The following is a 22,418-nucleotide window of genomic DNA, read 5'->3' as shown; positions in this document are numbered from 1 at the left end:
CACTCAGGAAACATCTTTCCCTTGGGCTGCTATGAAAAGCACAGGATCCTGGATGCTAATTACCCCCACAGCCAAACCTGGAGAGGGGGAGACTAAAGTACTACTGGGCCAAGAAAATCTCTCCTGTAGCCATAATGCATTAGCCATCCATACGTTGAAATGTATAGACAGGTCACTGTGGAGCAGTAGAGCAATGAAATAAACAAACAGCAGCAACAGGAAAATATTTGAGTTGGTGTTTTTAGCATTATATGCCACACCACTGATGAGGGTGGTAGGGAGAGAACAAGTGGAACTTTTATCAGTGCTATTATATAAATACTGTGTGGTTTACTTAGGTATTCATAGATATTTTCTATCTCTCTGTTTCGTATATTTCTAGTTCTCCCTACTTGCTGAAAAATAAATTCCCTAATCGCCCAGAAGCAGATCCAAACCATATATTCACTGTGTGTGTGTTTATTTAAAATATGTATATTCCAGTTTTTGCTACAATGAATAACTCCAGAGTGGTTTGCAAAATCCAAAGTGATGTAACAATGAAAGCACAATCGATTAACTCCAGTAATGAAAGTAGAGCTAAAACAGTCTAAAATACACAGAAAAACAAAGCAACCAGCCCATAAAAAATACACACAGAGAATTCATTCATTCAGTGAAAAGGGGAGCGGGGATGCTTTGTTAGAGAGAACCAAAGACAAAAAAGACTTTTAAGGAATGAGCAATCCTGTTGTTTTGTGAAACTTCCTATACAAATCTGTAAACACTCTAATTGCACCTGAAAACAACCATATGTAATCTGAAGAAAAGCAATGCCAATATTTCCAAGTAACATATGTCTGGCTATCAAACAGTCCACATTGTCAATATTGGCTTCTTGCTCTGCACATAATGTCCATTTCCTCATTATTCGCATCTCAGGAAAAAGAGTGTGGGGCACTGATCCAACACACACACCCCGGCTTCTCCACTCTCTCCCATCAGCTTGCATATATTCCTTTCCTTTATCATGCTTACATTGCCCAACAGGCTAACTCTTCTGAATGTTCAAATACAGCATTATGCATAATATAAAAGCAGCTCAGCTGCAAATGTTTACACTGCAAGTATGCTGTCAAGTGCAAGGGAGTAGGGGAAGGGATTAACCTAGAGCTGAAAAATAATACTGTCAACATCAGGCTGGCCTCACTGGGAAGTTCATTCCATAATTGGGGTACCTCTACCAAGAATGCCCTCTTCATTTTGAACTTCCTTAGGTTTCCACCAGTGCAATTTTGGAGGATAGTCTATCGGCAAACTGCACTGCCTATGTAGAAGTCATGCCTCTTTCCCCTGTAACAAGTGGTGGCCTGTTACACTTGTGCAAGGAGTAATACAACCAGTTGCACAAATAGGACATACAGCAGGAGGCACAACATGTTGCACAAGTAGAAAGCTGCACAAACGTACTGCACAACCATGTGTGCAAACAGAACTTTAACCGGGTTTCTCTGTTCAGAACCTCCTTTCAGCCAGCACAACCTCCTTTGTGCAAGTTGAATGACGCAGCTGGATGCTGTCCTAAAATGGTGATGATAATGGTGGTGGTGGTGGTGGAACCCTGCAAGAGGTTAGGAAGGTAGCATTAGAATTTACTAGCTAATTCTCCAACAGATAATACACGAAGCCAGCCACCAAATAGTTAACTCTCCTGAAAGGTGAGATCATGCGGGACTTTGCCTTGTAAAAGAGGTCTCCCCTCTTCCATTAAGTCCAGTTTCCCCCATTCCTTTGTGAAATATACTGCCTTGGAACCTCGCCACAGACTGTAGTAGTTTCTCCCCTTCTTCTCTCTCCTCTGTCTCTCCCCTTCTCCTCCTGCCCCTTAACAACAAGGAAAGTAAAGCTTTTAAACCTTCAATTAACTGGATTCCTGCATTAACAGGACTGAGCCATCACTGAGTGCCTTCTGGCAGGAAAAGTGAGCAGCCTCGAGAGAAACACATGGAAAATCCGGTGGCTGGAAGAAATTTCTGTTGCCCAGCCAAGTTCTTATACAGCCCAGACATTATGGCTAGTCTTTGGGTAGCCATACAATGGGGAATAGCATCAGAGAGAGGGGATAGGATACAGGCGCCTTTAATTATAATGGGACAGGCACCTGGACCAGCCTGGCACAGAGATAGGAGGGGCAATTTCCTGCTAAGAATAACCGAGCTTCAGGTGGAAGCCACTCCCCTGGGAGCAAGTCCGGTTGCTCACAGCTAGGACTTCATTATGCAGAAACACACCAGGGGTTATCAATTGGTTGATCAAAGGAGAGTCAGGCTGAACATTCTTTTTTTAATGCTACTTTGATTCTGGCACCTTCCCTTCTTAGAATATATGGCACCTCGCTACTCATTCCCCTTGTAAGGTTTGCCACTTCCTTCTGCGTCTTAAAACAGCAGCCCTTAGAGGGGTATTTGTATTTGTTTAAAAACCTCCTGGCTTTATAGTTAACTTGATTTGCATGAGGCTCCCCAGAGAAAACAGGCCGTTAAAGTGGGTGAGGATACGCCTTGGAGGCTGCTTCCCGACCCGGTTTTGAATGTGCTCTGCCATTGCCCAAAGTCGTGCCATTCTCACGATGCAGTTGCGAACCTGCCAGGGTTCCTCTCCACGTCTTCCATCAGTTTTCTTCCTGTGTACAGTCAGCTGAGGAAAGACGGCATGATGCCTTCCATATTTTCTAGGACACGACTGATCCGCAAGCCCTCGGCCTGAACTGCTACCTTCTGTATACAAGTCACGGGACTGACTTTTGCTATCCTCCACTTCAGGCCTGTAATGTTCATAGCTATTTCCTGCTAGCATATTTGATTGACATAATTTTATGGGCAGGAACAGATTTGAGGGAACAATTGTTGTGCAGCGAAGTACATAATGGGTATTATAAACCATCCTCTCTCATTCCCCACCCCACCCCCCAGCTAATTATGTGTCTTTCTCAGAAGGGAGCTAGCCAGTTCGAATGAATTAGGAAGACTGCATGCATGCATGATGGGGCTGGGGGGGGGGGGGGGGGGTTCATTGGTTTCCATCCAAGCTCAGGGTTGGGATTGGGAAAATGAATTATTTTCCTGCTTCTGCAGAAATTAGCGTTAGTAAATGCAGTCAAGTGCAAGATGTACAGTAAAGCACGGAGAACAAGTGGCAGCTGCAAGCATTTCTTTGTCTTCTTGCATTGATTGTAAAGGGTGATCATGAGGAATACTTCATTTCTCAAAAAGGAAGTGCCATTTAGATTTGGGATCCCTGCCAGTTATTCTGTATGGAAGTCTGAGTTACCTTAGCATTGCAACGTTTAGGGTGTGATCCTACACAAGATGAGGGAGAGAGGGAGAGAGAGAATCCTAGAATTCCCATTATTCCCCATTCAGCCTCCCTTGTTGGAAAATGCTGGGAATTCTAGAACTTTTTCCTGTATAATAATGCATAGGATTTCACCCTTAATTAGACTGATCAATTACATTAATAGATATTTTTTCCTTGAAAGAAGCAACAACTTGTAACTAAAACATAGGCCTGATTAAGTGGGCAACAGATGTCTATTTTTGTTATCGACTATTTTAGATCTGCCTGATTTTTCCATATAAACAGGTAAACAAACAGTAAATACTTCCTGTGTCTTGTCTCCATCATCCCTATTCCATCCATTTCCTCTTGCCCTGTCTTTAGAGGATGAAGTTTTCATTTATATAACTATCCAATCATTAGGTAGAAATGGGGTATGTACTTACAGAGTAGAGCAATGCAGTAAACGGCTTGAGTGTCACACATGGACAAATAAACATGGATATGGAACCATGTAGCAAAGCATGCGATTCACTCATTAATCACTTCCCTAATTATTCAATCCATTCATTACATTTCTATGCTGTTCTGTTGCCAAAGTCACTGGATCGTACACAACACGTACTGCAGGGCCTGCTAGCGCATACAGCTACTTTGTCCAACACAAAACAAAAGTATGCTTTAGAACTATTGTGAATTTGCAAGTAGTTGCAGTTGGCCAGTCAATAACCTAAAACTATCTGGGAGCACTTTGAACACAATGGAACTAACATGCTTAAGTGTGCATTGTATCCATGCTGAAATGCAGAGGCTAAGCTGTTTTTTAGGATAGCATTGTGTTATTTTATATCCTTGTTTTACAAAGGGAAAATTCTGCATACATAGGGTACAAGCATTGTACAGACAAAGGGCGAGCTAAACTGTCTCTCCATGTTAGTTTTCTACCTTTATCTAAAGGGACAAAGAGGAACTATTCTACCATTTTTGCTCTGCAAGCAAACAGATCAATGTTCACCATCTTATAGCAGAGAAACTGATCCAGAAGTATTAAGAGACTACCTAAAATAGCAGAAGAAAGAGCCATGCTGCACTGGAAGCTTTAAGCATTACTACAGGCTCCTAGAGTGCAGGAAAAGTAGCACTTGCTTATTTCTTTGAGATGGTCTGGCTGCAAAATATCTTTTTGCATTGACATTTGTACAAATTGTTCTTGTTCTGGCACTGGCAGCCTTGTAATTACCCCATCAAAAGTTGCTTACTTCTGTCTGCCTTGTTTATGAGATGAGAAATAAAAAAACTGTCATTTTTTAAAGTCTCTTTGAAAGGCAGGCAAGAAATTGAAGGATGTTCTAGTGATCTCTCTCTCTCTCTCTCTCTCTCTCTCTGTGTGTGTGTGTGTGTGTGTGTGAGAGAGAGAGAGAGAGAGAGAGAGAGAGAGAGAGAGAGAGAGAGAGAGCGAGCACACACAGAAAAGGAGAATGGCAAGGACAGGATTTGTCATAGGCTGAGGAGTCAAATTCCCATGTAGCTGAGCATGCAATACCTTTAATTCCTGTAGAGTATGGAAGCATCTCTCACCAGCTGGGTTTCCTGCTGCTCCTTTCAAACAATCTGTTTGCAAAACAGCACTTTAATTCCAGTACACAGTTAGCAAACTATTGCCACGGAAAGAAGAGTTTTTGTGCATGAACAGAGTGATTTGTTGAAGACAGCTAGAAATGACTTCCGTGAACCCTTCTTTGCAGTAACCCTGAGCTTCACCCCTCCGGGTGTGCCCCTCTGAAGAAGGGCTAGCCCCCTAGATCTATGCAGGCCCCCTAGATGGCCAGCCCTTCTCTCCCGACTAAGAGTACTGGACCAGGTTCCTCTCACTCCTCTCCCATGTCCCCTCCCCACACTTCCAAACCCTGCTGGCCCCAGGGTCTCCCTTGAGGCCGAGTCGCTGAGATAATTTCACCCTCTTTCCTCATCTCCATGTCCACGCCCCTCATTCCCCCCCCCCCCAGCCCTTGTGGAAAGAGTTGGTGCCCCCCTGGGCATGGAAAGTGCCCCAAGAAAAAACGCTGCTTTCATTCCCCACAGCATCCTGCAATTCCACACAAGCAGGCACAGAATGCAAATTGCATTCAGAATTCAGCATCATCTTTCAATATTTTAAGTTTCTAGTCCTCTCCATCTCTGGCTTTCATGCCATGAAAATGGGATAGAAAGCAACTGGCCAAGTCTCCATTTTTTAAAAAAATTGTATTTATATTCCCAATTTTCCATGTAAGAAACCTAGAATGACTTACTTAATCCTTCTCCTCTCCATTTCATCTTTACAACAGGTTTGTGAGTCCAACCGGTTGACTGACCCAACGTCAACCAGTGAGCTTCATGATCCGGCTCCCAGTCCCACGCTCTAACCACTAGGCCACATTGGCTCAGAAGTCAGAGGGACCTGATAAAGATTCCCAAGGGGCTGCCACCAGGATTCCAGGGCATCTATAATTCCTTCCTCGTCTACACAATTGGCACCGTCAGAATACTGTAATAGCCACAGACTTGCATAATTCTACGCACAAAGTTCAGCTTCCTTGTTAGTGTTGTTGAGTTCTTCAGAGGATGTGATGACCTGCAGAGCAAAGCCCATGGGGGTGAGTAAAAATAGGCCCCAGACATTCCACAATTGCCCACTGCATCCTACTCCATGGAGACCTGGGAAACAAATACTAACAAGGAAGTTAAAGTACTGCTCAGATGGCCGCGGGATAAGGAGACCATTCCTGCCAAAAATGGCTCCATTAGACATCTGGAAACAAACCGGTTTGTCTGAAACCATCTGAGAGGTTTAGGCGTGTTTTATATCTTGGAAAGCTTGATGGATGATTTGCAGCTGTAAAGTCACAGCTGCTCGAGGCTAGAGAGACAAGAAACCGAACAGGAGCTCTCGGGCTGAAGAGGCATCGTCGAGGGAAACAGCCTGTTTGTTTATTGCGTTGTTTTATGAACTGGGACAAGAGGCTGTTGACAGGAGCCGCAATATGGAAGAGAAACATTTGTGCTGCTCTGCGGGGCAACAGAAGGGAATCTCCAGGCCTTTTGAGGTCATTTGCCATGGCGAGAACTTTAACTCTCCCCGTGGCTGCTGCACTTTCCCCTCATTGACTTAGGCATGTCTCGGAAGAGATGGCAGTCACTAGGTCTGGGCTTTAGATGGCAGGCAGAGCCTCGCCAAGCAGAATTCTCCATCCGAAACCCAGACAACCTCCCTGCACACTGAAAACTACCTTCATTCCACTCCTCCCGCCTTTTGCCCCACCTCCCAATGGAGCGTCTTTGGCCCTAGTAAACCTCAGACATCCAACACCCCCTTGGATACTCACCGGGGCTCACCAGCAGGTCATCTGGCTCCGCCTCTGGACCTCTGGGTCTGGTGCCAAGATGGACGGTGGAGCAAATGCAGGGAAGGCACCGATGGCCAAAAGGCCTGGAGAAGTTTGCCAAAGGACAAGATCTGCACAGCTGCACTGGCCAAGGGACTTTTACTGATCTCCTTTCTGGTCCACCCATCCAGCATTGGTTTCCAGTCTGGCAGCATCAGAATGGCAGATGCCTGGCCTCCGTCTGGCTCATCATCTTCATCCACTTGGGCAGGTTTCTGAATTTAAAGCGTTTTAAAATTGGGGGAAATCCAAAGCCACTTTTCTAACTTTGAGAATGCCTCCACTTAGCAAAATACATAAAATATTGGAGAAAAGGAGGGTGTCATTCTGGCGGATTGTGGAGAGGCCCTTAATAAAAGAAAGTTATTTTCTTTTAAAATGGCTTTGGGTGTTGTGTTGCTACCCTTGCCCTGTAAGGTGCATGGAAATGGCAGAATCACTCAAGGAAAGAACAGTTTCAGGGGAAATTACTCCAAGACTGGCCAACAAGATTAATGCAATCTCTTATCCTACTAGCTGCCATGTAGCTGGAAACCCTGGGAGTAAAAAAAAAACTGCATGGAACATATGAGCAAGATCCAGACTTTCAGCAATCCTGGCGAAAAGAATGGAAAATGGAGTGCTTTTCTAATATATCCTCATAATGCCATTCGGGGGGGGGGGGGGTTTGGCAAGCTCCTTGGACCTAGGGAGCAACTTCATCTTGGAAACAAATGCAATGCCTGTGGAACACACTTGAAATGGGCTTGAGAAACAAGGCGGACATGTAGCACTTGGTGGTGTTTGTACAGATCCCCTATGTATTTGTAGAACTGGTATCGTCTGAAGGAACTAGTTTCGGTCCTTGGATGCATGCTTTACTCCTCACAGCAATTTCCACTGAATGGATGATGACTCTGCTGCTCCCAAGTGGGAATAGCTGAACCAGGCAGCTTTGGCAACAGGATGTGTACACATACACAGGAGCTGTTGAAGTACATGGGGTCACAATGTTCCTGCCACTGATGGTTACGTCCTGTGAGAAATACCTGTAGAATTCCCACTGTGTAGGTTGCTTGATCTGAGGGACATGGTATGTCTTAAAGCCCCCAAAGATAGAATTAGTCCCTAAATTCTAGAAGGCCGAGAATACTACCCTGCTTGTCTTTAAAGCCAGGTAGCTGAGCACTTTCCTTGCCTGGGCCAAGAGCTGTGTAGAAGAGTCCTTGCAGAGATCAGAAGAGGAGGAGAGGCAGCTGTTATGGATGGAAGGAAAACTTTCATGTGGAGTTAAGCCTGTGCAATCTGACACATCTGGAGGGCACCAGGTTGGAGAAAGCACTCAAAAGGTTGGCTATTTGGGAAAGGAGGGGCTGGGAGCAGGAATTTCCCTTGTATGCACCTTCGGTACATCCCAGAGGCACTGAAGCAAAAGCAGACTAAAACAACCACACTGCTGCTGAAAACGTTTCTTAACTTTAAGAAGCTGGGAGATCAAGAGGGCCCAGGGACCATTTGAGAGCAAGGGTGGGCAACTTTTGGGCCTCCAGATGTTTTGGCCTACAACTTCCACCATCCTGTGCTGTTAGCTAGGCTGGCTAGTCCATAGCCCTTTTCACTTAATTCCAGTGTTTTTTGCTGGATGATCTCATAACACTTTTGATGTCGTAAGTCTCCTTGTCCATTTTAATCAGAAGAGAGATTGTTTTAATAAAGACTCCTTCTCGTTACTGGAAAATAAAAAGGTGTTTAAAATCTTTTTGAACATCTACTGCTGTGTGTTAACTAAGTAATTCTGAGACTGGATGCAACAAATGGAGAAAATATGCATGTTGTTAGTAGAATAAAATCTTACAGTAATGTTTTAGATCTGCTCCGAAGCTTTTCCAGTTTCAAAGATCAACAATGAACATAAAGGAGCTAGCAAGAGTTTTCCAGACTGTGGAAGAGAAAAAAGCATTCTGTGCTTGAGAACAGAGACAAATCAGGCCTGTATTTTTTCCCTTTTACTGACATTTCCTGACTGCTATAGAAGTGCAGGATATATTCAGTCCTGAATAAAGGAGATTATATCTTACGCCTAATTTGCCACAGGGGGCAGGATGGTTCAGCCCATCATTAAGCGGCTGTGAATCAAACTGCAGATCCATCTAACCAAGTTATTGTGACTGGCAGAGGTATCTCTAGCCGTGCTATCCAAGACCTTTCTAGATGGAGATGCAGGGAACCAAACGTGGGGTCTCCTATAGGTCAACTCTGCATGGCACCTTTGAGCTGCATCCCTGCAGATGTTAAATAAAGCATCACCTCTGGAAGGAAACAGCCAATCAAAGTTCAGCTGTCGGTCCGAGGGAGATTAGACAGCCAACAAAGTCTTCCCCATGCAAGAGCTGGTGCTGCCACATGCAACTTAAAAAACACCACAATCAGACAGCTGGTTCCTTTAAGCTTATTTACTGATATTTGGATGCTTTAATTTTCTATTTCCCAGATTCCAAAACAAAAACAAAACCCCAACAAAATGCTTTTTTTCCCCCAAAATGACCAATAATTTGTTCCAAAAACATACAACCTTATCAACTAATTAATAAGAGCTATTTTACAAACATACATACATCTGGATAATTAGAACAATAAATTCTTTTTTTTCTTAGACATTCAAAACATGATCAGTTAAAAATACAAGATAATTAATATGAAGGCATTTTTGCCTTTTGCTTTTCAAATAATATTTCTGGATTGATCTTTTTTGTTTTCCTTAAAAGTAAAATCTGTTAAAAGGAGTAAATGATTGTATGGTGAGCATATAAAATGCATTTCTAATAGTTAGAGAGCTTTAAACAATTCAGTTTTTTTTAAAGAAGAGCAAATAGTTTTCTGGCTGCAGTATCCCTTAACAACTGTTTATCACAGCTGGCATGTAGGGGAGGGGCAGAAGGGGTAGCAAAGGATCTCTTTGGAATGAGGCAGAGAGGGGTCAAATTCAAGCAAAAACTATGGCTGCCAAGCTGCATTCCATCACAGACATCTTCCACTGAAAAGAATAACTTTCCAAAATGTTGGAACTTTTACTCCTATGGAAACAGGACAGAGTGGAAAATGCAGAGGACCTCCAAGCTCAAGTTGCTCTTCTCAAACTTTGGCTGTTGGTCCCCTTTCCTTACGACAGCCTTCCCCAGCCTAGCACCCTATGGGTGTGTTGGACTACATTTCCCATCATCTCAGCCAGTGCGACTGGTTCCTTACCCAACACATCTGGAAGGTACTTTGTCGGAGAAGGCTGTCCTGGGAGCTACCAGTGCTTTCCCTGGAAACTGAACAAACCAATCCAGGACACCCGACATCTGCAAGAGACCTGGAATCTATGTGGACCCTGAACCCTCACCGCCCCCAGCCACCCCATTTCCCGCCAGTCCAAATGATGAACTGGAAAGGGAAAATTAGCAGTAGGTGGCACAATCAGAGCAGGCCACTGGCCCCACATGGTCACGCAAAAAACTATGTTCAGAAAACCTACCGACTGTTCTCCACCAGTCCCCTGACTACTGTGTTTCAAAGGTGAGGTATGATCAAGCATGCAGCAGAACAACATGGGGCTGATGTGGCAGAGACCTGCAACGGCGGGATGGCCTGTACCCTTACAGGTGAACTGCAAGGCGGGGTGCGGGTCGCCTTTTTCAACGTCCCTGTGTAAAACGCAAAGCCGCATTTGCACAAGCGCAAAACTAGCTCGGTAAGGTGCAGGCACAGGAAAGCCTTGGGGGAAAACGCATTCCAAAACAGGATCCCTCATGCCCACCCCTACCTGCCATCTGCCAGGCCCTGAGATATGGCTGTTTGGGATTGACTGAGGCGGGGAGAAAAGTTCACTAGTAGAAACCAGAGCAAATGAGGCATCTGCAGGTAAAGCAATGGCAGTGCAAACGGAGAAAGGGAGCTTTGGCCCTCGTGTTCTCATGAAACAATGAAGTCCCCTCGTTAGAAAATCCCAACATTGGTCTAAAATTTCTTTACTTGTAGTCTCAGACAACCCTGAGACAAAACCCAGTGAAAAGCCTTCTGTCTCCCTCACCTTGTTCCACCTCAAAGGTAAGCCCGAAGGACATACAGATGGGCTGCAGTGGAAACGGCCATCTGGGTGTGCATCTTTTCCTTTGAACCACCCTTGGCACTCATCCAGATTAAAAACAAGCTCAATAGTTGTTGGAGCAAAATCATCCTGTCAAAATCATATTCTCCTGTCAATAAAGTTTTTCATTACCTATATTTTCAGCTGGGGAGGGGAGAGGGGAAACTGCTCCACCCTACCGTCCAGTCCAAAGAAGGGAATGTTCTTAACCAGCAGTGAAGGACAGGAAAGGTCTCTTTGGCTGGAATTCTTCATGGCTATCCTAGTACATAAAAAAGGGGAACCCCACAAAGTGCATTTTAGTGTTGACCCTCTTCACAAAAATGGGATCTGTGCCAGGGGCCTGTTGTACAGTAGATGCGCTAAGGAGTTAAGACATCCCCAGAGATTTTCGGCTACGATGTTCGGAGCACCCCAGGATCCCCATTCCTCTCCACTTTCTCTTTCTTATAGCAGAATAATGCCCTTTACAGGAGATTGCATAATATATGTCACAGACAAGCCTGAAACACACACACACCCAAAAAAAAAAAAAAAAAAAAGAGGACATAGACAAAACCAAACCTAATCCACCAACAGCACAAAAGCACAGCACTTGTTTCACTTCCCAGGAGGGAAAAAAGGTGGTTTTGTCCATGGAGGGGGACTAAAAAGCCTCCTGACATTTTGCTGCTCTTCATTTCCAGGATGATCCTCACAAAGGCTGTTAGTAATCTGACCCCAGGCACAGCTGAAGGAGCTGAAGCCAGTCCTCCCTCTGTGCCCTCGCTATGCTGTAGAGATATTTATGCTGGAGGTACTAGCTCACAGGAGGATCTTGGGACTCTTACGCCCAAAAGTAGCAAAGCAGCTGGCGAACAGTAAAGGAAACACAGACTCTCAGCCGCGCAAAAGTTATTTATGCTAGGGAGAAAGATAAGATGTGGAGACAGTTTCTGATAGCTCTGGACAGGCATACCTAGGGCTGTGGCAAAGGTAAACATCCAGCAGCATGACATCACAAGCTGATGTCAGAAAAATGACACCAAAAGCAAGGATGCTAAAGCCCAAGGATTATCTTACTACCTCAAGGGTATAGTCTGTTCCAGTGCCAAGAGATTGCAAGATAAGTTTCATGTGGAAAGCAACTTGCATTTTGAAGTTCTTCACTCAAATTGGTGTATTAATGCAAACTGGCAGGACTTGCTATGCTGAATTTCACACTGGTCATGGGAATTTTGTGTGGGCAAATATCGAAGGAGATCCTTTGGCTTTCAGGAACTTCCTGCTGCTGAAAAAAAGTGGAAGCCTACACATCTGGCTTTTGGAAAATCCCTTTCTTTCAATTGCAACATGCATTCGTTCATGGATTTGAAATGTTGGGATGTAAGGATAAAAAGTAATCCTAGTTTAGCCTATCCATTCCAGTACTGTTTTATTTTTTGTGAGGGCAAGAGAACTTTCTGTTTCGCATGACTGAAAAAGAACCATCTTATTCTTGGCCATTACAGCTATGGGGAAAATGTTTCTGTGTTGATGGAGCTGGTGCCGTGACCTTCACACTGGAAGGAGGAAAACAAGAGAAAGGTTCTCTGCTCTGTGCAGCACATACAACAAAACAATAATTAAAAACACACACATTATGGGGATTTCTAGGGTTTGGCACTTTTAGATATGGCTGGTCAAAACCGAAAGCAAGACAGGCAGCCCAAGGTTTGGGTGCTTAGTGCAGAAAAAGGTATCAGGAGTGTCCAACTTCCCCTTGCAATGAGCAAAGGAGGAACGGTCGGTCTCATGGAGGTTCCACATGCCCTCAAAGCAGGTCTGGCTGCCAGCCTGGAGCATCCAGTGTATTTGCCTCTCTGCTGTTAGGCTCCCATTTCCACTCTCAGGACAGGAGCCAGTTTCGAAACAGGGGGTGTCAGAATTTATTTAGGGAAATACTGCAGAACCTGCTCCCAGCTATTCCTTGTTCCCTCCCTTGGAGGTCTCTGAGCTGGCCATGTGGTTTCAGAGCCCTTTGGCACAAGCAATGCAAAATCTTGCCCCCAAACCAAAGCTTACTCCTCCTCCTCTTCCTCACGTACCCACACACTGGCCAGCAAGGTACACCTTTAGCTGCTGAAGGTGTCTGGCTATTTATGTGCAAGTTGCCATGGCTAACTATCCCAGGTACTTAGCAGACACTCTGTGGATCTGAAATATTCCTCACCTGACTGCCTGGATCTGGAAAATGGTTTCTCCTCCCACTTCCCCAAAGAGACACACACGAGAAGTTGCTTCTTTTAGAGGGGAGCCCAAAGGATAAAGCTCAAAGGAGAGCCGAAACACCCCTGCCCTTTTCCTCTTTCTGTCTAATGCCCACGTGTCAGTGAAAGAGATCCCTAGTTTGCAAACCAAGACACCTCTTGGCTGCTGCATGAGAGGGGAGACCTGTCCACATGCAGTGGGATGGCATTCTGTTTCATGGGTAGCCCCTTCCGGAGGTGAAGTAGTTGCCTGCAGAATCCGACCCACTGAAAATGAAAGCCATGCGTGAGCTGGCTCGCACTTTAGCCCTGAACAAGGGTTCGGGATCAGAGAAAGGCTGGGGCCCACGAACTGGCACTATCTTTTCTTTTTTTAAGCAAAATAAAATACAAATTAAAGTGTGCTTTCAGTACACGGAATGAAGTCAAATAAATACATTGATTTTTTTATGTCTAAATACATTTTTATATCCTACACCCAAGGCTTTATACATTTGGTTTCTTCTTTATGTTCCTCTTTTTCCTCGGTTTGGAATCAAAAAGAATTTCTGGTACAAAGAGGAGGCAAACAAAATCGCCACCTCTCCCTGACAGACTAGTGCAGAGGCCGACAAGGAAACTGCCCACCGTCTGCTCTGCTGGTCCGTGGAAGGAGGCCCTTGTGCAGCAAAAGTCCAGACAGAAGCCAGCAGCTGCTGCTCGGCGACTGGTGTGTCCATCCAGTCTTCAGCCACTTACAGGAAATGCGACTAACTTTTATCTAAGGATAAAAAGAAAGAGACATAATAAACAGTCCTCTGTAAGTTGCTATGGACCACAGACGCTACACATAAGGCTTCAGAGATGCTGCACAGTCGAATGGCATTTTGGGACACACGCCAATCAAGTTGCAGCCGTGTATCTGTACATGCCTCTGGTGAAAATATCCAGTCAAGTTAATTTTAAGTGTCAGCCCCTGCATCGCCAAAAGCTAAGCATGGGAACAGAAAGCAAGGTTGCTTGCCTGCAACGGATGTTCTTGGAATCTGTGCATTCACACATACGGGGTCTGCACCTGCGTGTAGGGCCTGTTGTTGGGACGACTGTCCTGGCACAAGTGCCAAGTCCATGTGTGCGATTCACAGAGACCTCAAAGAGCAACTTCCCAACAGCTCTCAGCTGGCCTTCTGCCAGCTCACTGGAAGCCTCAGTCCATGTAGAGGGATGCCAGCTTGCATTACCAAGGGGGAGTGCTGAGCAAAGGGGTGTGCCTGCTATGCCACACAATTCATTCAGGGGAAGGAACACGATGTCCACAGACTTAAGCACTGATTTACAATGCTTTGCAGCCAGCTGCTTCTTTCGAAAACCTGGAGCTGTAATGAAAGCTCTGGAGACCTTCCCAGGAAAGAGTAGCAACCGGCTTCCCTTGGAGTCGGGGCTCGGAGATTATTACCATGGCACATGGCTGTTTCAGAGACACCATGGGCAGTGGGATATACCTGATTGCTCATCTGCGGGGACTGATCCAGCCAGCCTTTGCTGAAGAAGAGTCGTGTAGTTCTCCTCCACCTCCTGAAAGATACAACCCGCCAGACTTGCTGGATGAGACTCATTTACAACAAGCACCCGCTGCAACTCTGGCTGGACAAGCCGTGAAGCAGTCGCAGTGCTTTCCTCTCAAGGTATCACTGGCAACTCCAGCAGCAAGGACAAGACATTGGCAGCTACTCTCCGCTACTAGTACTCCATGCTTCTCTCTGGCTGTGCCAAACGCCCTGCAGGCTGGCGGCAGCTGATACAGCAGTGGTCAGAAGACAGAGCCAAGGAAGGGAGGGGCGTCACTTCCCCCCTACTACCCATTAGCCTGTCTTCTTCCTTACACCACTCGCATGCAGCCTTCGCGATTCACACAAGACCCTGCCCTCTCTAGCATCCAGCAGATCAAGGGTCATCAAGCCCATTTGCTAGAAGAGACAGGGAACAACTCTGGGCAGAACACTATGGTGAATTTATACAGCTTGCATTCCAGCGGAAGCACCTTGGACCCTCATGTCTCCACACAAACTGCAGCCCATCAACCTGTGAGCACAATGCCTAGAAAATGCAACAAACGAGTGGCTTCCCCATATTAAGATGTGGCACACTGGGAAGCCCAACCCTCGTCTGATGAGCTTAAGGGTATTGCTCTCCCTCACCAGGCTGCATCAAGGAAGGCTTATTCAGTGGGAGAAGCAAACTTAGTGCCACCATGAAAATCTGTCCACCATCTGGGCTGCAGGGAATGAGCTGTCAAAATCTTGTTACGCTCCTAACATTTGATTGACACATGCTGCGTAATGCACTGCCATTTGTCAGGATAATTAGAAGAGGATCCCGCTGACTGCAACACCCAGTAGTCCGTCTCTGCTACCCTATGCCAGTCCTGCCGCTGCCAGCCCTTCCTCACAGAATTTGTTCCCCTCAAGTTCTCCCACTATGCTGACACTCACACCAATAGTTTGGCATCTCTGTGGCTGAATCTCCGACTTGCCAGCCTTAAATCTAGATGCCCGGCACCTGCTTTAACACAACACTGGCCGTTCTCTCCTTCAAGCCTCTTCAGGCCTGGCAAGTGCTTGCCTTAAACTTGAGCCATAAGGGCTCTGGGCACCTTGCATTCAGTAAACCCAGAGTTGATTTCAGCTTTTACATTCATTCCAGCTAAAAATATGTATCTTCAGCATGCCTTGTTCCCATTAAGCCTCTTAATCCCCAATTCCTCGCCCTCTTCAACCTGCTAATGAGAATAAAACGCAGCCTGAGGGGAACCTGTGCAATTTTCCACAAGCACACACTGTACCTTCAGGTGTTCAAGGTTGGCCTCTATCTTTTGGATGTAATGCATCACCAGGGCACTCGACTCCGCAGAGAAGGGAGGCCTCAGTACATCCGAGCAGGATTCCTTTGCTTCCCAGTGGGAGACCATTAATTCCTCTGCAAATGGCAGGCTTGCTCTGTCTGTCTGGGCATCCTGCAGAGAGGCTGGCTGTTCGTGGGCAGAGTTCATTCTGCTGCCGCCTGCAGTGCATTGTAGAACCAACGAAGTTACCTCCTCATCGGTAGAGCTTTCCTGTACTGAGCCATATCCGTCAAGGATCAAATAATTTCCTGTGAAGAGAATGACACTAATGCGCCCATAAAAGAGCAGCTCGGTGCCAGGACCCGGACGCATCTCCCCCTCATCTCTGTGGGGGCCACACCAGTGTAAAAGTGTTGCAAACTCTGGGGGTTCCGTTTCATTCTGTAGGGACAGCCCTCCCGCCTGGAGAGCTGCAGGGTTTGGGCCTTGCCTGCTGGTCTAGGAAACCTGCTGTCGCAAATCCTTTGGAATTTGCTGAAAGCCACAGAAGGACAACAGCACATGCCCCTATATTACTACTGAACATATTTAAGGCCTAAGCTGTGGCATATGCAATGCACATGTTCTGGGTGTAGGACGTAGGGAAAGCCCTGCTGTAGAAGACCCCAGATCCGTCTGGTCTGGCACTTTGAACACCCAGCTGCCCACAGGAGCCCTCCAGTAGGACAGGAGCAAGCCCTCCTCAGCCATCAGCGGGCACACGCCTGCTGCCTCTGGTAATGGAGGAAGCAAACCCCCGCAAGGCTGACGGCCCCTGAGAGCCTCGCCCGTGTGAGCGATGGCTCAAAAGAAGCCGAGTGTGCATCACTGGCACTCAGATAGTCCGGCACGCTCTCCAGCCATGCTGACATTCTGCTCCACTCTGACGTATTTGCAGGATTTGCTCACCTGAGATCCGCAACTGCACCTCTTCGACCTCTTTCCTCTCTGCCACTTCGCCTTCCGAATGGTTCTCATCACTGTGGACCTCGCGAGCATCGAAGAAGTGCTCTCCCCCTTCATCCGGGCCCGCCCCCTCCAACTCAGGGGTGGGGGTGTCTGGGTTTTCACGCAAGGAGTCCATTAAGTGACTGCTGCTCGACGTAGCATCCTCCAGTGGCACAAATTCGCCTGGAGTCCGGTGACCACAATAAGGGCCAAAACTACCGGCGCCCTTGGCAGGCAGTGTCCTACTGGCCCCAGAGAGGGACGCCTTGTCATTGTCTGCGCGCCACAGCCCTCTGCCCTCTTGGGCCCCCTGGGAAACTGTCCTGTGTCTGGAAAAATGCTGCCAGTCTTCGCAGGGTTTCTGTTCAGACATGCCCAGTTGCTGCATCAGCAACTTCTTCAGCAAGCCCACTGAAAGGGAATGTAAAATCATCACTGATCCTGGCAAGCTGCCTCCTCTTGTGCCCTCAGTGCTGAGATGTCAGAGACCCCGACACTCTCAAGGTGTGGATCCAGCAGCCAGCTCTGTCCTGGCTGAGATGGCGAAAGGTATGTCAGCCTCCTCTAACCTGCTCTCCTCCAGATGGTTCAGGTGACGGCTCCCATTAGCCTCGCCAGAATGGCCATGGCCCAGTAAGATGGGGAACAGAGCTCAGGACATCCGGAGGGCATCAAGCTGGGGAGGGCTGCAGCCACAACCAGGGACCTTAATCCCAAGACTGGCATCCTCACTGGACTGTAGCCACATGCTCCTCTATCGGCATGAATGCGCTAGTTCCTCCCCAATCTCAGCGTTCTCCAGCCTAGGCAGGTGAAATCTGGACTGGTGACACCTGCAGCACAGAGGTTCTGCCCCCACCCCCCCATTCCTATTCTCTTGTTTTGCGCCCATTTTGCCTAGAGAGCAGGTCACAATGGTTGGGCCTCACTTTCCTCACACCTGTCGATGGTATAAACTTAAATCTAGGTTGGGGAAAGATCCCATAAGCTAATTATTTTATCTGTGAAAGTGTCTCTTGCCAGACTGGCAAACAACCTAGAGAAAGATCACCTGTTCTTTTAGAGAACTGTGTTGCTTTGTAAACCACCTCTGTTCTCTTGTGCCAGCAGGTTCCTGGCTAACTGTGTACAGGACAATTTAAAACACCGATCTAACAAATCTGTTAGGGCAATCTGACAGTGGGAATGAACAATCTGACAACCATTCCATCTTTAAAGTACATTTTCAAAAATGCATGCAACTATGTCTTTGAGGTCAATAGCTTATCTATTTTAACGTGGGGGTGGGGGGGAGAAAGTCAAATGAGCAGCTTGAGCAAGATGAGAACTTCCTTGGGAATTGTCAGTGCCCAGGTCATGTTTGTCTTGCCTACCACTCTTCTGCATATTTTTTCCAGGAAGAACGGTAGATGAAGTTCATACGGGTACCAGGGACCTCCAGTACCTCCAAATCCATCCCTCAGTCCCACCTAGACCTCCTGTGTCCCACACATCCTCAACTACTCACGGTTCCTTAGTGCATCCAATGCCCATCGCTCTTCTGAGATTTGTAACGAGAGGTCTGGGCTTGTATGGCAATAGCGCTCGGGGGATTCTTTGACCAGCAAATCGGTTGGTGGTTTTTCTCCAAACGATCTGTCAGCTTCCAGGAGCTCCTCCTCTTCCGACCTTTCAGACATGGCAGCGGAAGGGGACTGAGCCTTCCGTATCAGAGGAGACTCCAGTCCCAGTTCTTTGTCTAATAAAGAAACCACCAATCACAAAGTCAGGATCAAAGTGTTCTCAGAATATAGCAAAACATAAAAATATTTATTAAACATGCTCAATGTCTCTGTGCTTCTACGCCTGAGGGTGGTGACAGAAGACAGAAAGCCTTTAGCATATGCTTGTCTATTTAAGGTCACAAACCTGGGAGAAAGACGCCACACAAGGTTGAGCATTTAGTGCCACATGTATACTCCCCCTGCAGCCTTTTTCTGAAAGGCTCTTGTAAAACCCAGAAGCCGTTCTAGTACAAAGATAACACACACGACAGTGGCTGGAACCCAGCAGTTAACATTTGCACAGAACTTTTACCTGGGCTCTGCATGCTGCTTTCAGGAGTAGCTTGTTCTTCCTTCAGTTTCTGCTGCTCTTCCTCCTCATGGTCTTCCCTGCAAGCCAATGCAGAAGAATAGGTCAACCCCAGGCAGATGTATCATCCTCTACGACTCAGTTCTTTTTCAAAGGATTTTCTGGCTAAATGTGTGGCTTGATTATAATGCATGTTAATGTATATACATCAGCATCAAAACCACAGCTTACTCGCATGGTCCTGACTGTGGTAGTGGAATTACGCGCCTGCCTCTTCCGACTTTCACCGTTCCTGCCATGCGGGCGATGAGGTCTTGCCACCTGCAAATGAGAAAAGCCAACATAAGGAGCTACAACCTGCCCAAAGAACATCCAGTGTTGACACAACTGTTGGTGAATATTCTCATTTTAAAGATTTTTTTAAAAGCAAGTTTTTCCTGTATTTCTGATCTGTTGTACCTCTTTTATACAGCAGAAATTTGCCATTTGGACATGGGAACATAAGACTTAGGTGCGGCCGTGTTTCATTTCTGTCTACCCTCCATTGGTTTGGGTCGTGTATGTGTTTCCTTCTATCAGGGCTGAGACAGCTATTTTGGTTTGAACAATAGGGTTCCATCCTTACAGGTAGCCTAAAATCATTTTAAGCGTAGTAACAACAGTACAGTAAAAACCTGCTGTATGTGAAAACCAAAAGAAAACCCAAAACAAAACCACCCGAAATTATGAAACAAGAAAAGACTCAAATATGACCAACAGAGCTAAGCAGTTAATATTATGCAGTGGTGGCATCTCTTGTTCACATGTTTAGATGCAAGTCAAGAAAGGGATTGTTGTTGTTTAGTCGCAAAGTTGTGCCCGACCCATCACGACCCCATGGATGACATTCCTCCAGGCTCTCCTGTCCTCCACCATCCCCAGAGTCCATCCAAGCCCACACCCACTGCCCCAGGGACCTCATCCAGCCACCTCATCCTCTGCCATCCCCTTCTTTTGCCATCAATCATTCCCAGCATCACAGTCTTCTCCAGTGAGTTGTTCCAGATACAGGCTTTTATTGCTGCTGGGCTATTTGTTTATTTATGGCTGGATCTGGACTCACTTTGCTAAAACTGAGGGCTAGCGGAAGTGGCCTGCAGGAACACTGGTCAGGAAGCAGCAAGGAAATCACAGGGAGCTGATGGGAAAATCCTGTGAGTGGCGCACCTGCGAACAGGAGCTTTGTGACTGGTCGCTGGGATGGAGATGGGACTGCAGGCCTCAGGTGGCGCCTGTGACGTGCGCAATCGCAACTATCACACAAATGGGTGGGCAGATGCCATGACGGACGCTCCTTCCAGCAGCGTGCCATTTTGCCAAGCAAGCTGCCTCGAGGGTGTCTTGCAATGAGTTGATAAGAGAGATGGTGCAGAACACCAGAACGGAGTGCGCTTTTCACCCGGACAGTTCGTGTGGGGAAAGTGGTGCAAGGAAAAGCAGGAGGGGAAAGACATTCATTCATGTCTGACTGCAGCACGCCTGCCCTGGGTGGTGGGTGGGGGGGGATCTGCTACATGAATACAACCCAAGATGAAAAAGGATTAGTAGGGTGACTCTCTGCTGGTATTTCCAAGCCATCGTAATGAATATGCAGTGAATGTTTGCAGAAACTCTCCCAAACATACGTGCCATGCCTGCGCTTCAAAACACAACAGCCCATTTGAGATGCCAAGGAGGTGAAGGGAAAAAGTTGTCAGGCTGCTGAGGGCTTTTGTTATGAGGATGTCATTTTAATTGCATATTGCCTGCAGGGGGAAAAAAGACCTGCACATTTCTCTTTCTGCAGTGAACTTTTCAAATTTATAATTAATGTTCTGTGCCTCTTTCTGGAACATCTGCAGCACACACAGAAAAGTGGGATACGAAATGGCTTCTGAATAGTAATCTTCTCTGTTAGAGCCCCCAGTGCTGTTTAGCATGCACACTTTTCGGGATTAACGGGCTGATTGGTAGAAATGCTGCAGTTCGGTTGAGAAATTCAAGACATGTGCCACAGAAACCCTGTGTGACCCTCTCTGCATTTTGTGTGAATGTTAAGGCAGGAAAGAATCTAGAACAGCAGTGGCCGGTTGCCCACAGTTATGCTGTAACTTTAGCTCCTTCTCCAGCAGCGGATCTGCTGTAACATGCATGTGACTGCAACAAAGGTCCCCGTGCAAACAAGGAGCCATTTAATCAGAGTATTAGTTAATCTCTGAGAAGAGCAGCCGGGTCATCGCCTCTGAAGGTCTGCAGAGGCGAGTGGGATTTACCAACATAAGAAGAGCCGTAACTGATAGGACCCTGGGTCCACCCTGCCAAGCGACTCTTTGCTGAGCTGGTGGAAGCCTGAAGCTGCGACCAAAGAGCCTGAGCCAGGAGCCATCTTGCTACGTCCTTCCTTCCTGCCCAGAGGCACCTGCACCGGGTGCAGCAAAGGATCTAGGGGGCTGCATGGCCTTTGGGGCAATGAGGTGGACGTAAGGTTAACGCCTCCTCCCTGCCTGTGATGCTTCTCAGTATTGCTAGATTGCCAACAAGGTTAAAGCCTTCCCTCTCCAGGAGGCTGAGTGGGAGCAGGAAGACTCTTTCAGGGGAAGAGACAGACAGTGGGAGAATGTGTACGTGTGCAGGTATGAAACATGCAGCCTTCTACCTGAGAGGAGTTGCTCACTCCTGCTCTACTGATTGAACTAATGGGCTATACACTGAGTCAGCTGCAAGCATGGGATAAACTATGTGACCCATAGCATCCCACAAGGGCCCTGCACACACCTCTGCCCCATTCTTCCTACCTGGAGGAAAGGCTGAATTAAAGCATTAGGAGGGACAGTGGGGAGTGGGGAATCCTGAAGGAATTGTATGAGCAACTACTCCAAGCAGGAAACAGCTTTCCAGATCCGGGGCAGAAGATTTATCTCTTTGCACAAGTGTTGAACACACTACATTGGCAGGGGACAGCAGGCTCACTTACACAGTCTTTTCAGAAACTGTCTGCGCCACCAGTTCATAAATCTGGGCTCCGTTTTCTGACATGGAAATGACGAAGAACGCTTTGTTATCTGCGGAAAACACAGAGACCCACAGTGAACATCAGATATGACCCTTAGGATCCGACAAATGGCACGCAACAAGCAAGCCTGAGGAAGAAGCAAGGGCCTTGTGCTGTTGTCGCAAAGCTCTCACAGGGGTAGCTACCTGGGCAGAATGTTAGATTTCTACACGGAAGTCTGAGGTTCCACTCTGTTCCCTAAAGTGTAGTCATTGTGTAACCTTGGGCTAATAATTATTGGTCTCTGTTTATCATTTGTAAAACTGGAGCACCGGTGACTTATGGACATGGTCGCTTTGGAGGTAAGAGGAATCAGAGTCATAATTTGGGGAACAGAAAATTAGATTATTGATACATCGCAAGAGTCGTAGCCAATAGTAACCTGAGTAGC

General features: G+C 46.7%; 1 protein-coding gene across 3 annotated transcripts in view; it reads right to left on the bottom strand.

Moving 5' to 3' along the window:
• Positions 1–9,157: 9,157 nt before the first annotated feature.
• The window catches only part of ARHGEF12 (Rho guanine nucleotide exchange factor 12), an 81,188-nt gene continuing 67,927 nt past the window's right edge, over positions 9,158–22,418 (bottom strand). For all 3 annotated transcript variants that reach the window (XM_044439440.1, XM_044439441.1, XM_044439439.1), the window contains 8 exons: positions 21,950–22,037; positions 19,189–19,278; positions 18,961–19,037; positions 18,392–18,622; positions 16,846–17,295; positions 15,898–16,205; positions 14,558–14,630; positions 9,158–13,836 (listed from right to left, as the gene is read on the bottom strand). In XM_044439440.1, coding sequence (XP_044295375.1) covers positions 13,826–13,836; positions 14,558–14,630; positions 15,898–16,205; positions 16,846–17,295; positions 18,392–18,622; positions 18,961–19,037; positions 19,189–19,278; positions 21,950–22,037 — 1,328 coding nt within the window. In that variant the 3' untranslated portion in view covers positions 9,158–13,825. The remainder of the gene's footprint in view (positions 13,837–14,557; positions 14,631–15,897; positions 16,206–16,845; positions 17,296–18,391; positions 18,623–18,960; positions 19,038–19,188; positions 19,279–21,949; positions 22,038–22,418) is intronic.

This window comes from Varanus komodoensis, unplaced genomic scaffold (genome assembly GCF_004798865.1).
Source record: "Varanus komodoensis strain SLA01 unplaced genomic scaffold, ASM479886v1 scaffold35, whole genome shotgun sequence".
NCBI classification, from domain to species: Eukaryota; Metazoa; Chordata; class Lepidosauria; order Squamata; family Varanidae; genus Varanus; species Varanus komodoensis.
The sequence above is the reverse complement of the archived record's forward strand: the minus strand, read 5'-3'. Positions and strand labels throughout refer to the sequence as shown.